Here is a 15546-nt window from a genome sequence, read left to right as displayed (position 1 = left end):
TCCCCAGCTACCCCACCACCTGCTGCAGCAGGGCCTGCCTCAGTGCCCCCCCAGACCCCATAACCCCCCCCAGACCTCCGACATCCCCTGTCACAGATCCCATAACCTCCCCCAGACCTCCTATATCCCCCCCACAGACCCCATAACACCCCAAAGACCTCCTACATCCTCCTCTACAGTGCCCCATAGACCCCATAACCTCCCACAGACCTCCTACACCTTCCCATGGGGCCCCAGAGACCCCATAACCCCCCTCTCAGACCCCTCCCCAGACCCCACAACCCCCCACAACCTCCTACATCCCCCCCCCCCAGACTCCATAACCCACCCAGACCTCCTACACCTCACCATAGTGCCCCACAGACCCCATAACACCCCTCTCAGACCCCCCACGGTGCCCCACAGACCCCATAACACCCCACAGACCTCCTACACCCCCTCCCACAGACCCCATAACACCCCACAGACCTCCTACACCCCCTCCCACAGACCCCATAACACCCCACAGACCTCCTACACCCCCTCCCACAGACCCCATAACTCCTCACAGACCTACACCCCCTTCTACAGACCCTGTAACACCCCACAGACCTCCTACACCCCTCATGTTGCCCCACAGACCCCAAAACACCACCACCACTACGGACCTCCTACATTCCCCCCACCCCAGTGGCCTACAGGCCTCATATACCCTCCCAGACCCCCCACATGGCCCCCAAGGTGTCCCCCAGACCTCCTCCGACACACACCACCCCAGGCCTGACGGACAGGACACTCCTCAGGGATCCCATGCATCCCCACACACCCCACGTACACCCCCACTCACACGCCCCCACCTCACCCATCCCAGAGACCCCCCCTCCCCGCGCAGGTCCCACCCCGGAACGCGGCGTGCGGCCGCCGTTTCCGTGGGGACGCCGTGGCGCAGCCGCACCGCGAGAGCCAAGATGGCGGCGCACACGCTGCGGGGCCTGGGCCGGCCGCGGCTGAGGCTTCTCGCCGCTCGGTTCTCGCAGCGGGCTGCCGCCGGGGCCGAGTACCGGAGCGCGTACAGCCTGGACAAGCTGTACCCGCCGCGGCAGGACGGCGCCGCCGCCAGCGCCCCGGTGAGTGCCCAGGGGCGGGGGGGGGGCGGCAAGGGGCGGGGCTTAGCGTCTGAGTGACGAAGGCGGGTGGGCGGGGTTTATGTGGGGCCGGTGCCACCGAGGGTGGGCGGGGCTTAGCAAGTGTTGACTGTGGGTGGGCGGGGCTGACCGCAAGGGGCGGTGCCACTGCGGGTGGGCGGGGCTTAGCACAACGTTGACTATGGATGAGTGGGGCTTAGCCCGAGGGATTGAGGATGGGTGGGCGGGGCTTAACGAAGGGGCGGTGCCTCCGCTAGTGGATGGGGTTTAGCACAGTAAATTGTCGGAAGATTAACGGGGGCTTAGCAGGAGGGGCGGAGCCGTCTCAGGGGCGGGACTTAGCCGAAGGGGTGGTGCCAATGAGGGTGGGCGGGGCTTATAAGGTTATCGGTGGGTGGGCGGGGCTTATGGAAGGGGCGGTGCCACCACGGGGTGTGGGGGGCTGATGCGGGCACCCTGCCGTGTGTTCCAGGAGACACAGCCGCCTGCTCTCGACATCCCCATGGGTGAGTGTCCCCCTCCCCCTGTGTGTGTGTCCCCTTGGGCGAGCGTCCGCATCCCACCCACCCACACCCCCCCCCGGGGCAAGCATCCCCTACCCTCCGGGCAAGCGTTCCCCTCCCCCCAGGTGAGCATCCCCCTCCCCCTGGGGCGAGTGTTCCCCTGAGGAAGCATCCCTGTCCACCAGGGCGAGCGTCCCCCTTCCCCTGGGCGACTGTCCCCGCGGATGGAGCCGGGCTGTTCCCGGGCTGCATGCCCAGCAGTGGGCTGGGGGCTGAGCTCCAGGCCTGGAGCTGAACTGGGGGTGCCAGCACCACCAAGTCCCAGCCGTCCTCCCACTGGGACCGTCCCCATGCCCTGCTGCCCGTGGTCAGAGCGGGACCATGGCTGCGGGTCACCGCCTGCTGCTCTTCCCTTCCAGCTCGCCTGACCGTGTCCTACTGCCGCAGCTGCGGCCCCGGTGGGCAGCACGTCAACAAAGGTGAGGAGAGGTTCTCCCGCTCCGAGGGAACAACCACAGCCTGCAGGTGGTTCTCTGTCCGTTGCGGTAAAATATTGACAACTTGAAGTTAAACAGCATCTTTGTGCCAGCCGATGCTAATTTCTCATTATCGTCACCCTATTAACGCAACTTCTGAGTCTTCATAGTGCTCGAGACCAGTCGTTACATGCGATTCTCCCACAAACGCTCTTACTGGGGTCATTGCTGCTACACGCGCCGGGGCAAACACCACCTCCGCCTCCACCTCATCTGGTCTCATTGATCAGATGATCAATTCATCATTGATCAAACATGTTGGAAACATCACAGCACAATAAATTCTCAGCTAATTCAAATAAACTTGTAACCCTTCCTGTTCTGCCATTGCCATTGAAAATAAGATAGTGACTGGTGATAATGATAAAACTTGTAGTGTGTGTAAAGGCAGATAGTGTGACAGACCCTCCATAAAAAATCAGAGTTTGCCTTGTAGAGTGATATGCAAAAATACAGCAAGAAAGAAGTTGTGATTTTTCAGGAAATTAATACTGGAATCGCTGTGTGTTCAAAGCCAGCAGTGAACAGACTGAATTATCTCACAAAGCTTAGGCAGGCGAGCTGTTCCATGGAAAAAAATAATTGTTTTTTTCCTCGCAGTGAATAGCAAGGCAGAAGTTCGGTTCCACCTGGCATCAGCAGACTGGATTCCAGAAGCTGTGAGACAAAAAATGGCATCGATGGTAACTATTCCCCCTCCGCCAGCCAGGGCTGAAGCATCATACTTCCAGCCCGAACGGGACCACTCTGAGGAGGTTTCCATGGTCACATCCCCTTTTCCCCTCTCTAGCACAGGAATAAGATAAACCGAGCCGGTGAGCTGATCGTGAACTCTGACGAGAGTCGCTACCAAATGAGGAATCTGGCGATCTGTTTAGAAAAGATCAGGACCATGGTCACGGAGGCTACCGAGGTGCCCAAGGTGGTGTCTAAGGAGACCACACAGAAACTCATAGAGAGGTACCTTAATTGAAGGTTTTAATGACTTTCCTGGGTAGCATCCCAAGAACAGAGAGTGGTTTTTTCTCCCTGTGGATGTTTTTCAGCTCGTTATAACATTTTCAGCTCTACATTATAACTGTGCTCAAAGGTGGATGTTTCAATGCTTGCTTTGTACGCTAAAGGATCTTCCCATTTTGTTTTAGGGTGGAAAAAATGAACCGTGAACGACTACGTCAGAAAAAGATACACTCAAACATAAAACAGAGCAGGAGGGCAGACTTTGACTAGATCCTCAGTCTTCTTAAATAAATGCCGTTGGCAGGTGTAGGTGATGCTAAACGCGTGAGCTGTATGAAATAAAAATGGTCTAAAAGTGTAAATAAAAATATTGAACACCTCATTTTGAACCTAGTGAAACGCTGTGATAGCCTGTCAATCATTTTGCAGAGAAAATATTGTCCATGTTTGAGAGAAACTAAAATGCCGTATTTTTGACAGGTACTTTTTGGGGTTTTTTGAATCCTTTATGCCCTTTGTCCAGCCCTCTGCTCTGTGGGAACACCCTCTGCTGCTGAACATAAAAGCAAAGGTAGATTTGGGGGAGAAGAAAGGGGAGTAAGAGCAGTCTTAACCGCGTATCCAAGTAGCAAATAGGACTATTCACTGCTTCAAGCGCTTTCCTTCCACTTTAGTTGTTGGTTTTTTTTTCCTAACCAAAAACCACGCCTGTCACTGCATTGAAAGAACTGAAAGCCACGGCAGGGATTTGGCAGGAGGTGATTGCTCTCCATCGATGCTACAAGGTAGGAACCACCCTGTGGAATGCCAAGACCTCGGGCTGAGCTCCCTCAGGAGTCACTCAGCACCCAGCCCTGTTTGAACAGCACCAGGTTCTGTGGTGCAGGATGGATTTCAGCCCCGCCAGCCTGGGGTACAGTGGGGGGCTCCAAGATCCTGAAATGACCCTTTTTTTCATGTTTCCGCAGGCCCCAGTGGCCTAATGGACAAGGCACTGGCCTTCTAAGTCAGGGATTGTGGGTTCGAGTCCCACCTGGGGTGAGCAGAGGGGGTTCTGTTTTAGGCAACAACCCAAAGAAGAGGGGAAAGTGCTGGTTGTGGGAGCTTAACTGGGGCACCGCGAGGTGCGGGGGTCCCTAACTGGGTGTGCGGGGTCCCTAACTGGGGCATGGCGAGGGGTGCAGGGTCCCTAACTGGGGCATGGACTGGGGCATGGTGAGGGGTGCGGGATCCCTAACTGGGGGGGCGTGGTGAGGGGGTGTGGGGTCCCTAACTGGGGCATGGCAAAGGGGTGTGGGGTCCCTAACTGGGGGGCCACGGCGAGGGATGTGTGGGGTCCCCTCTGGACACTCATGGCTCCACGCCAGCCAGTGCCCAGTCCCCTTTGGAAGAGGGGCTCTTCAGCTTTGCCCTTGCACCACCTGCATCAGCATTTACCCCCCCCATCCTCCCCCAAACACGGGTGCATCCCACCATCCCTGCCAGGAAACCCTGCCATGGCCCGGCCGCCCTCACCCCTCTGTTCGCCAGCAAGGGCAGCAAAGATTTCAATTTTTCTCCTGCCTGAAGCTTTTATGCAGGGGTGGGGTGGGGGGGAGGCTGCCGGCCCCCCCTCACTGGCAAAGGAGCCTGCAGCCCCGTGCGGTACCCAAAGCAGGTGTCATTGCTTCAGGTGTCGGTACCCAAGGCAGGTGTCACTGCTTCAGGGGTGTTTGTGACACTGAAAGTTGTCACAGGACCATCAGTCGGGACCTCCCATGACCCCACCGCCACCATCACCTGCCGCCCAGCTCTCCTGCCCCAGATTTTACAGGAAGATTGAAAAAATTTTGTCTTAAGCCTTGGAGCCGGCCCGTGGCGGCTGGACACGTCATTAAAAACACGCCCCACGCGTGTGGCTGCTGTGTGGGCCGTGAGCCCACACCCGGGGCTGCTGGGGGAGCATCGCCCCCCACCAAGCCTGGTCACCCCGCAGGGGGAAAAGAGTCACCCCAGGTGGGACTCGAACCCACAATCCCTGGCTTAGGAGGCCAGTGCCTTATCCATTAGGCCACTGGGGCCGCCTACGGAGTCTATTTTGGCGCCTTCACTTAACTCTCTGGTGGCCGGAGGGGAACGTGGCCACGGCGAGTGGGCAGGGGGGTCCCGCACAGCCCCGGGAGGCCCCCCCGGGACTGAACGTCCCCCAGCGCAGGGCAGCCCCGTGCCCGCCAAGCCACGCAGCCCACTCCCCCCCCCGGTAAAACCGCCCAGCTCGGTCCGGCTCTGTGCAGGGCGCTGCCGGCGCGGGGGGCTGGAGACCCCTGCGAGGAGCCCAGCCCGCTCCGCCCCGCCCGAGCCCGCTCACCCGGGCTCCCCCCCGAGCCCCCCCAGTTTGCCCCGGACCCCCCGGAAGTGGCGGCCCCTGCGCGGCCCCAGCGGCCTAATGGATGAGGCACCGGCCGCTTAAGCCAGGGCCTGAGGGTTCGAGTTCCCACCTGGGGTGGCAGCCACTATTTTTTTTTTTTTTTTACCCCCCCAGCCCTACCCCGCAGGGAGGGGCGAGGTCGGGGGGACACCCCCCCAGAACACACAGACACCCCCCCCAGACACACACCCCCACCCCGGCCCCCGTGCCTCACCGGGCGCTCCCCGCAGCGGCGCCAAGCCCCAGCCCCGGCTGCCCCCACCCTTTTATTCCCACCTCCCAAAAACCGGCCGCAGGGGCCGGGCTCCGCTTCGCCCCCACCCCCGCGCTGCGGCCCCGCCGTGGGGCAGAGCCCCGGGGCCTTGCGGGGCAGAGCCGGCCCTAAGGCACCCCCCAGCACCGACACCCACGGCTGCTCTCACCCCACGGGGCAGGGACCGACCACCGACCGCCGCCCCCCCCACCTTCCAGGGGTGTGGGGAAATTAAACGACTCGTGGCTTTAAAACAACCACGAAGGGACTCGAACCCTCAATCTTCTGATCCGAAGTCAGACGCCTTATCCATTAGGCCACGTGGTCCCCCATAACTCTGCTTTGGGGACAGCAACACACACCGGGGGGGGGTCCGGGGGGGGGTGGGGGGGGGGTCTCCTGCCACCCCTTGTGCATCACCCACGCTCCCATCCCTCCTGGGATTGTGGCTGTTCCTCCCCGTGGTGGGGTGAGCGGGCAGGGGGCCCCTCCTCCCATGGGACCCCGTAGGTCACCATGAACCCCCACAGCCTCCCCCATACGTGCTGATGGAGGCTGTGCCGTGCAGGAATCCTGTGGGCTGGAGCAGCGACGTTCCCCTCCTGCCACCGGCTCTGCTGCCCGCTGCTCCAGCCGTGCTGCTGAGGATGCCAACAACTCCGAACACAAATACAACCCACAAATAAGAGCAGACACCAGCCAGGGACACCCCCAACACAGAGCAGCTGGGGTCACTGCCACCCTCACCCTACAGCTGCCAGGGGTACATGAGTCCAGGCCTTCCCTGCCACATCCCCATGGAAAGGCAAAGCCAAGACCATCACACCCAGCCGAGGCTGTACATTCCTTCCATTTGACTCCCAGGGTCGGGCATCACTGGGGAAGGAGGGAGGACAGGGACAGCTGGGACCTTGGAGCCAAGTCATGCATTCAGTGTGGTGGCCACAGTGTCTACGAGCCACCAGTGATGGCACCTGCAGTAACACAGCACCGCTACAGCGTGACGGTGCGCTGCAGGAAGCACCGCGGGGCTCAGGCTCCTGCTCCTTACCCACCGCACCTCCTGCACCCTCCACAGCACGGCTTGGCTTCTCCCCAAAAACCTGCGCTTCTCATCTAATCCTAGAAAAACTTCCCAAAGCCCACCACAGGGCAGGAAGGTATTTTAGCCTCTTCCACTGCCACGGGTGGTTTGGGGGACATGTTGGTTCCCGGGGTATGTCCAGCTCAGCTTCCAGCTGTGTGTCTTTTCCAATGCATCCATCGGACGAAAGCTGAGTAGAGACGTGCTGGAGAGGAAGGACTGGGCGAGATGAGCTCTCGTGCCCTGCGGCTGTGCAGACCCCCCCAGTACGGCGGGTGGCAGCAGCCAGACCAGAGCACGTAGCAGCTGCCCCAGCTCCATCCACCCCTGGTGCCCCCAAGAGCTCACCAAGGTGTGGGGGGCACAGAGGGGTGTAGGGTGCAAATCCCGATCGTGTCAGATGCAAGGGGGTGGGGCAGCACTAAGCCAGATGTGTGGTGGTGACAGCCCGGTCAAGTGGATCTGGTGCCTGACTGCAGACTGGGGGGCCAAGGGTCTGAGCCCCCCATGGCCGAGTGTCCCTTGGCCCCAGGGTGCAGGAAGCTCCTTGGTGCTGGCAGCAGTTGCCCGCTTTTGCCCAGCACCAGGGAATTCGAAGCCCTTGGAATGCCACGTGTCCCTGCAGCATTTCCCCCAGGGCTGTTTTCTCCCCGCTCTGCACCCTGGTCCTCACCCATCAGCCGGCACAGTCACTCCAGCTCATGAGGAGCAGCACAGGTCCAGCCTCCTGCTGCCTGAGCCTTAGCGCTCTGGAGCCAGGAGCAGCAAAAACCAGCAGGAACAAAACTTGGTACTGCCCAAGCGAGGCCATGACTGATGGAAGTCCCTCTGAGCACACGGTGACCCAGCCCAGGCCCCTGGTGGTGCTGCCACCAGGACATCGCAGTGGGACTGTGGGTACAGCATCTCCAGCGGATGCAGAGAAAACGCTGCCCAGAGGAACCCAAGCGATCAAACACCCCCAAGAGCCACCTGATGCTATCCAGTCTTGTAAGAAGGATGCAAAAATCGTTCTCTGGCTGCACTTTCGATCACAGCCTTGAAGCTGGTCAACCAAAGAGGTGGAAGCCAAGTGGTCCCAGGTAACACCAGCCTGGAGACACCCCTTTCGCCCCATCCCCATCCCCCAGAGCAGGCAGGGTTTGCTGAGCAGCCCAGGGACCTGCAGCTCGGCTGCCTGGGGCTGCCGGTGGCCCAACACCCAGGGCTTTGCCAGGTTTGCTGCCTTTCAGGCGGTGGAGTCATTTCCCCCCACCCCTAAGAGAGAAAAATTACTCAAAAAGAAACTTGACTTTAGGTTTTACTAGTGTGATATCACCCTGACCACAGCTGCCTTTTAAAATCCATTAACTCCACAGGAAAAGACCCTCCAAGCAGCTTTTTAATGCAACGAACCTGAGAGGGCGTTATCCCAAAGGCACGTACGTGGAGGGCTAGGGTCCCAGGGCAGCACAGCCAGACTGCGTGGTCCCAGCAAACAGCCCTTGCAGAGATGTGTTATCCAGCAGAGTAAAGCTTCCTTCCCACTAAAGCTTGCCATGCTCCGGGAAGAGCTTTACATGACAACTGCAAGGTGGTCATCCCCCAGCCTTTTTGTTGGGAGTCAGATGTAGCTGATGATACAGGGAGCACCTGGAAGGGGTCAAAATACAGCAGAAATTCCTGACTCAGCCCTGACCCAGCTCTGCCCAGACAAGGCTCATTAAACAGCTTTAATACCCTGCTTCTGCACTGCTGGGGACACCTGGGGAGGTGCCCATGCCCCAAAGAACCGCTCTTGCATTAACAGCTCTCCAAAAAACACCCTTTCATTAACACCTGTTCTCGGTTCAGCTGGGATAGAGTTAATTTTATTCTGAGTAGCTGGGGCAGTGCTGTGTTTTGGCCATGATGTGAGAACAACATTGATAGCACACTGACGTTTTTAGTTGTTGCTGGGTGATGTTTATACTAAATCAAGGACTTCTCAGTTTCCTGGGCCCTGCCAGCGAGAGGGCTGGAGGGGCACTGGAAGCTGGGAGGGGACACGGCCAGGACAGGTGACCCAAACTGGCCAAAGGGGTATTCCATACTATATAACATCCCGCTGAGTATATAAACTGGGGGAAGAAGAAGGAAAGGGGGTAAACATCCGACATTATGGCGTTTGTCATCCCAAGTAACCCTTTTGGTGATGGAGCCCTGCTTCCCTGGGGATGGCCGGACACCTGCCTGCCCATGGGCAGTGGTGAATGAATTCCTTGCTTTGCTTTGCTTGCGTGTGCAGCTTTTGCTTTGCCTGTTAAATTGTTCTTATCTCAACCCTTGAGTTTTACATTCCTTTCTGATCCTCCTCCCCATCCCTCTGGGTGAGGGGCAGTGAGCTGGTGGCTGCGAGGTGCTAGGTTGCCGGCCGGGGTTAAACCACGACACAACTCTCCAAATCCCATCCTTTCATCAGCAGGACCCAGGGAAAAGCTGCTGGTTCTTCCCTCGGTGACAGCCTCACCTGGGCGTGTGGGACCATGGAGCATCCATCTCTGCACGGAAATCCGGGGCAGTTTGTAGCTGCTCCTCCTGGGTTCCCTTGTGATAGGCAGGCTGGGGCGGCTGCCGTGGAACTGATCACCGCATCGTCCCGGTGAGTGAGCCTGGGGCTGCCATGGGGGTCTGGCTGCCCCAAAACATGTCATGGACCACTTCGACCTCCCTCTTCAGCCATCCCCTCCGCAAGCTCTGCCTGCAGAAGCCATCCAGACACATGAACCCAGCAGCGCTGCTTCCTTCGCACATCTGGACCCTCCCGGTGCATCACCCTCCTCAACTGACATCTGCCACTGGGGATGGGGAACATCTTCCCACCGAGCCGCCACAGCCAGCACCCTGCGGGCAGCAGCGGGAGGCGGGGGAGGCGGCCCGGCAGCGCTGCGCGGGGCTGGCGGCACCGACCCGGGGGGAAGGAGCACGGAACCGGGGTTGGCACCGGCAAAAGGCGGCTCACCCCAGATGGGACTCGAACCCACAATCCCTGGCTTAGGAGGCCAGTGCCTTATCCATTAGGCCACTGGGGCTGCGCAGGGCGCGCGCCCCGGCCCGGGAGAACGGCCCCGACCCCTGCGGGCCCAGCAGGCGGTGTGGGGGCGGGGCGGGGGGGCGGGGCGGGGGGCGCGCGGGCGGGCCCTAGCCCCGAGGGGAGGGGGCGCGAAGGGGGGAGCGGGAAAAACTGGAGCGGGTTTAAAAGTGCGGGGAAAAGGGGCCGACCACGAAGGGACTCGAACCCTCAATCTTCTGATCCGAAGTCAGACGCCTTATCCATTAGGCCACGCGGTCACTGATAGTGCAGCCCCTCCCCCCCCCGTCCCAGCGATCCTGCCAACCCCCAGCATCACGCCCACCCCCACCCCTCAAGACCCCCCAAGTCCTCCCTGAGCCCCTGGAGCCCCCTGAGCTCCCCAAGCCCCCCAGGCCCTCCCAAGATTCCTGGAGCCCCTGGGTGCACGGCGGGCCACCAGCAGACGTGGCAGGCCACCAGAAGATGTGGCGGACCACCAGCAGACACAGCAGGCTGCCAGCAGATGTGGCAGACCACCAGAAGACATGGCGGGCCACCAGAAGTCATGGTGGGCCACCAGAAGACACGGTGGGAGTAGGACTGTGTCACCATGGCCAGGCTGTGGGGAAGTCGAGCATGGCACAGGGCGGCTGCGCTCGCTGCGCTGGAGCCAGGGGACACCCCTGCAGCCAGGGCTTGGGTACGTGGCTGGGAGAGGCAGAAGCAGGGTGCTGCGCAGGATGGGCCCCCGCTGCGCAGCCAAGTCATCCCATCGCCTCGCCCAGCCTTGGAAGTGCCACACGGGTCCGGCTTTCCTCCCTCCTCTGCCCCCCCACGAGCTGCCGAGGGAGGGATGCTGCGCGGGGCGTGCGGTGGGGCCAAGGACCTCACTGCAACAGGACGCAGCGGGTACCAAAAGTTGGCAGAGGCAGAGGAGCAGCTCACATCACACCAGCTGCTGGCAGATGTGAGGGATTGCTGGAGGTCAGGTCACCTCTAGCTCCATTCTGGGGGCTCAACATTGTCCCACCTCTAGCGACACCGTCCCACCAGCGTAAACTCCTACGGCCAGCACAGCGGTCACCTCTACTTCTCTTCACACCAGTTACCTCCAGTTCAAACCCTGCCCTATGGCCCATACACTTCCTACCTCCCACACAACCAAAGGGCAAATAAATAAGGTGCCACCTGCAATGCCCCAGCAGGATGGGACTTCCCAAGCACACAAGAATTGGAGCTGCTCCCCTGCAAGGGAACCATCGCTGGAATCACCACGGAAAAAATAGGCAGTGATGGAGAGGAGGGCGGCTGAGGGAAAGGCAGGCAGAGATGTAGAGAAAAAAAAAAAAAAAAAGTCTCTGAGCCTTTCACCTTAGCTGTGAGGGCTTGGAGAAGAACCTCGAGAGCGCGGGAGAGCAGCAAGGAGGCAGAAACAAAATCAGTGGGCACATGAGAGGCTCAGTGCTTTGGGAAATGAGGACATCCTCGAACACCCACAGGCTGGGCTGCTACGGAGCAGGGCTGGGCTCGAGGGAGAGCAGCCTCCCCGGCACCCCTCACATCACACAAGCACTAATTTTAATTTCTATTCCATTTCAATGGCATTGCAGTAAACTCTCAGCCCTGTAAATGAGACAAGATTTGGTTCTGAGTAGCTCTGGCTCCTTGCCTTTTCGTTGTGTTCCTTGCCCTCAAATTGTTGGATTTTTTTTTTTTAATGACCTTATTCTTCCTTTACCACAACTAAACTGGCTCTTGGGAGCAGCTTTGAGTGCATCACACCATTAGCAAAGTCTTCCTTCCAGTGCAAATAGATACATCAAAAGTCTAGCTTCTGTTTACAAAACAGCCACCCCTCATTAATAAATATCAAATCAACTTCTACATAACAAATGACGTGTCCTGGAACTGTTCATAAGGCACACAGGGCTATTTTCCTCTTTATTTGGAAGCAGGAGACGATGCAGCGAGCTTTTATAGCTATCCTCACCTTTTCTCTTGGGACAGGTAAGTACAAGAGGCATGGAAAAGCTTTGAGGAATTCTGTTCCCATCTATGTGAGAAGGGATTTGCCCGTGTTACCGATGTTTTTCACATCCCCAACTCCGTACCCTTTCTCTTCTGGCACACCCCTCGCAGGCTGAGATCCTGCCTGATCCTTTTCTGATTCCAGTGGATATTTTTTTTTTCTAGCAGGGGCTGTTCCGAGGTACGTCTGCACCTACTACGATGTGGTTGAATACCTGAACGTTTCCTCTCACAGCAAGCTGCACACACACATCCTGCCCAAGACAAGCTTGGAGGAGCCTTTGGAAGTGAAGGTGGATCTTATGCTGGTGGCGATTCTCTCTGTGGTAAGGACCCAAAACTCCCATTTGGGGCTTTAGAGCAGAAAACTGGGCGATGGCTGGGCTGGGGTCTGAGTCTTCTGCCAGGCAGGGCTGGGCCAGCAAAGCCACGGGGATGAGCATCAGTCCCTTCCACTTCTTCGGCTTTCTGCTGTTGGAAAGCATTTTTGGAAGATCTGGAGCATCTTCTCCGTCATCTTCTAGAGCATCCTACTTCCAGGAAAAAGTTCAGAGGCAGGGTCAGACAAGCAGCCTGCTTTACAGCAAGCTCTGCAACCAACCTGTGGGGTGCCCGAACTGAGCAACACATTTGCAGGGCACTGGTGTGTAAATATTAGCAATAACTTTATTTTTTTTTTTTCTGCAAACCATTAGACCGTGTGCTCCCTCTCTTCGGCCACAGGATCAGGATCCTTGAGCTCTTTTCCTGAGTTTCTACAACCTGTATGCTACAAAAGCAACGAGGAGAGCTTCTGGGTTCTGCATTGGATGTACCTAAGAAAATCAGCTCAGTATCTTCCCTTTTGTTCCTCCAGGTAGAAAAGCTCCAGACGGTCACATTTTACTTCATGTTGAACCTGGTAGGTCCCTCGGGAGCGTTCCTCTCCTGTGATGCCTGGCGCGACGGCTGCTGCCGAGCCCCATGCTCATTTCTCCCCTGCCATTTCTTCCCCCAGGAGTGGGAAAACACTTTTGTAACCTGGGACCCGCAGGATTTCTGTAACATTTCCAGAGTCATTCTGCCCACGGATACGTACTGGTCTCCCCGCATCTTCATTTTAGAGCAGTAGGTTCCCCTTCCACTCATCCACTGGCTTAAGCGAAACACAACGAATGTAAACTGGTGGTGGTGGTGTAGGAAATGGGGTAAACTCCTCTGGTTAAGTTATTCCCATGAACTCTCTGTAACCAAGAACCTCATCATTTAGATTAACGGTGACCACGGTTTATACAAAGCACTTTGTGGCTCTGTAATACTGTGACATCTCCAGAGATGCCTGGGCTGTAGCTTGAGCTGGGGAAGCAGCAGAGACCAGCAATGCCCTGGAATGGCATGACCCTTCGCAGTTTGCTGTTAGGGGATGGAGCACCGGGGGTCTGACAGAGGGGTGGGCACCGCTCTTCGGTGAGGGGGAGGCAGCAGAGCCGGAAGTGAGTCCCCAGGGAGAGCGGAACGTGGAGGGGGGAGAAGTAGAGCTTCCTTAGGAGGTGCAGAGCTGCTACAGCCCTTGGTGAGAGGCACTCACCAGCCCTTCCAGCCCCAGGTCTCCCCCAGGCTGGGCACAGCCGGAGCTGCCCGGGAGGGGATGCTGACAGCCCAGGCTCTGGGGGACCGCGGGGCACCACAGCGCCGTGGAGCTCGGTCACTCTCCACTTTTGTTTACTCCAGAGTGAACGGACAAAACTTGAACCTGGATTATACGGTCATCGAGCACAACGGCAGCTTCACCTCCACCCAGCCCTTCCAGGTTACCTTAACGTGCAGCCTGATGATCCTCAAGTTTCCCTTTGACACCCAGATGTGCAACTTGAGCATCACTTTATTCCTTTACCCAGGTAGAGCAGCAAGCGGAGTTTTGCTACAGCTGGGCTAAATTTTCAGGAGGAACAGATGAGAAGGACCCTGGCGAACTCCTGGGTTCCCTTAGCAGCACCATGTGCTCACACTGGGTTAGTGGGATTGTGGCTGTGTAACACCAGGGAAAATGAGCTAAACCACTGCCATTCTGTTTTGGCACATTTCCCAGCAACATCTCTGGAAGCATTTGGATGTTCTGTGGTAAGTGCCCTTGGGACAAACCAGGAGATTAGGAGGCTTCCTGCAACAAGGCTACTTGTTCACGTTCAATTTTGCAGGACTGATCTTTAAACATACCTGAAAGTCATCAAAATAGGAGGAAATTCAGGACAGTTTCAGGGAGCCAAACTGCAGCCAGAGTTCATCCCAATAGGAAGGCTTGAAGAATAAGCAGAGGTGACATGCAATCCTCCAGCTCCCATCCGCAAAGAATGGGATTCACCAGAGATTTTCCCTCTGATCCACATTCCCAGAGGTCCAGCCAAGTCTCTTCACCAGAGTCCTTTTTAATTTCTCCCTGATGAGCTAAGAAAACGCAGCAGTGCAAGAAATGTTGCCTTTCCCCATCTGCACACACCCTTGGTTGGGAGGGAAGGGGAGAGGAAATAACTGACCTCTAATAAATACCTAAATTCTGCAATTTGCCTCCTGCTCTGCCTCCTGCCCAAACAGTAACAGACGTTGTCATGAAGACAAGACAGACACCAGCTGAGATGATGAAAGAAAGCCAGAGTTACCTCCTAACTGATGGAGAATGGAAGTTCACCAACCTCAGCATCATTGAATACGTGGAAGAGGTGGATAATGAAGAATATTCTGTGCTCACCTATGTGGTACAGCACTACTTTCCTATTATATTGCACTGATTTGCCACCAAAAAAAAAAAAAAGTATGAAATAAGATAATTTTCTACACTAGGGAACAAGCATTCACCCAACACATTATCTCCCACTCACCTAAATTTTGTCCATCTTCTTCAACAGATTTCCATGGAGAGACAACCCACTCTGTATATCCTGAACCTGATCCTCCCAACGTGTGCGCTGTATCTGCTGGACATGGCAGTGTTGTTTGGACCCAGCTCTCTTGAGGAGAAAATCAGCTTCCAGATTGCCATCATCCTCGGCAGCTCCATGTTAGCTGTGATTCTCAACAACATCCTCCCAACTTCCTCTAACAGACCACCTGTGATAGGTACCCATCTTTATCGAATAAAAACTAACCGATTTTCACACAGGTACCAGCCCTTGGGAAGGTCTTTGGGTATTTAAGGACACGCTTGTGAACAATGAAGTCACGAACAGCTTAGCTGCACCAGCTTGCTGGGGTTGGAAATTTCCCCCCTTCCCCACCAGGCAGGAGAAGGCAGGCAGGATTACATTCAAGAAAATGATGCCAGTATCACAAGCTCGCTTGGTTTTCTGTTCTGCAGTGGTATTCTTCTTGGGCACCTTCCTGCTCATGATCATGGCTCTGTTAGACACCCTCTTCCTCTTACACCAGCAGCACCAATCCCTATGCTCAGGCAAGGCTCTCGGAAGCTTCCAGCAAGGTAAAACCACCCATAACCTCTTAAACAAGCTGGGTTTGCTGCATTTTACTGCAGGTTTGTTTGGGCGAGGTTGGGTTTCCTCAGGGTAACCAACGCCTCTGGCAGTACCAGTGTGGTAGTCACCCACTGACCCCTCACACTGACACATGCTATTTGCTCTTTGCAGACG

General features: G+C 57.0%; 1 protein-coding gene and 5 non-coding genes across 6 annotated transcripts; 2 read left to right on the top strand and 4 right to left on the bottom strand.

Moving 5' to 3' along the window:
- Positions 1-910: 910 nt before the first annotated feature.
- Positions 911-3505, top strand: MRPL58 (mitochondrial ribosomal protein L58). Its single transcript, XM_055700925.1, has 6 exons — positions 911-1106; positions 1597-1630; positions 2047-2106; positions 2764-2846; positions 2954-3123; positions 3309-3505. Exons 1-6 carry the CDS (start codon positions 948-950, stop codon positions 3391-3393), a joined length of 591 nt encoding a protein of 196 aa, XP_055556900.1. The 5' UTR covers positions 911-947; the 3' UTR covers positions 3394-3505.
- Positions 3506-4091: 586 nt separating this feature from the next.
- Positions 4092-4164, top strand: TRNAR-UCU (transfer RNA arginine (anticodon UCU)). Its single transcript has one exon. It is a non-coding gene; the product is annotated as a tRNA-Arg (tRNA).
- Positions 4165-5110: 946 nt separating this feature from the next.
- On the bottom strand, positions 5111-5183 carry TRNAR-CCU (transfer RNA arginine (anticodon CCU)). The gene has a single exon. It is a non-coding gene; the product is annotated as a tRNA-Arg (tRNA).
- An 854-nt stretch (positions 5184-6037) lies between these two features.
- TRNAR-UCG (transfer RNA arginine (anticodon UCG)) lies at positions 6038-6110 on the bottom strand. Its single transcript has one exon. It is a non-coding gene; the product is annotated as a tRNA-Arg (tRNA).
- A 3734-nt stretch (positions 6111-9844) lies between these two features.
- TRNAR-CCU (transfer RNA arginine (anticodon CCU)) lies at positions 9845-9917 on the bottom strand. The gene has a single exon. It is a non-coding gene; the product is annotated as a tRNA-Arg (tRNA).
- Positions 9918-10103: 186 nt separating this feature from the next.
- Positions 10104-10176, bottom strand: TRNAR-UCG (transfer RNA arginine (anticodon UCG)). Its single transcript has one exon. It is a non-coding gene; the product is annotated as a tRNA-Arg (tRNA).
- Between the last annotated feature and the right edge of the window lie 5370 nt (positions 10177-15546).

This window comes from Falco cherrug, chromosome 1 (genome assembly GCF_023634085.1).
Source record: "Falco cherrug isolate bFalChe1 chromosome 1, bFalChe1.pri, whole genome shotgun sequence".
Lineage (NCBI taxonomy): Eukaryota > Metazoa > Chordata > Aves > Falconiformes > Falconidae > Falco > Falco cherrug.
Note: the sequence above shows the minus strand (reverse complement) of the source record. Positions and strands in the feature narration are given on the sequence as shown.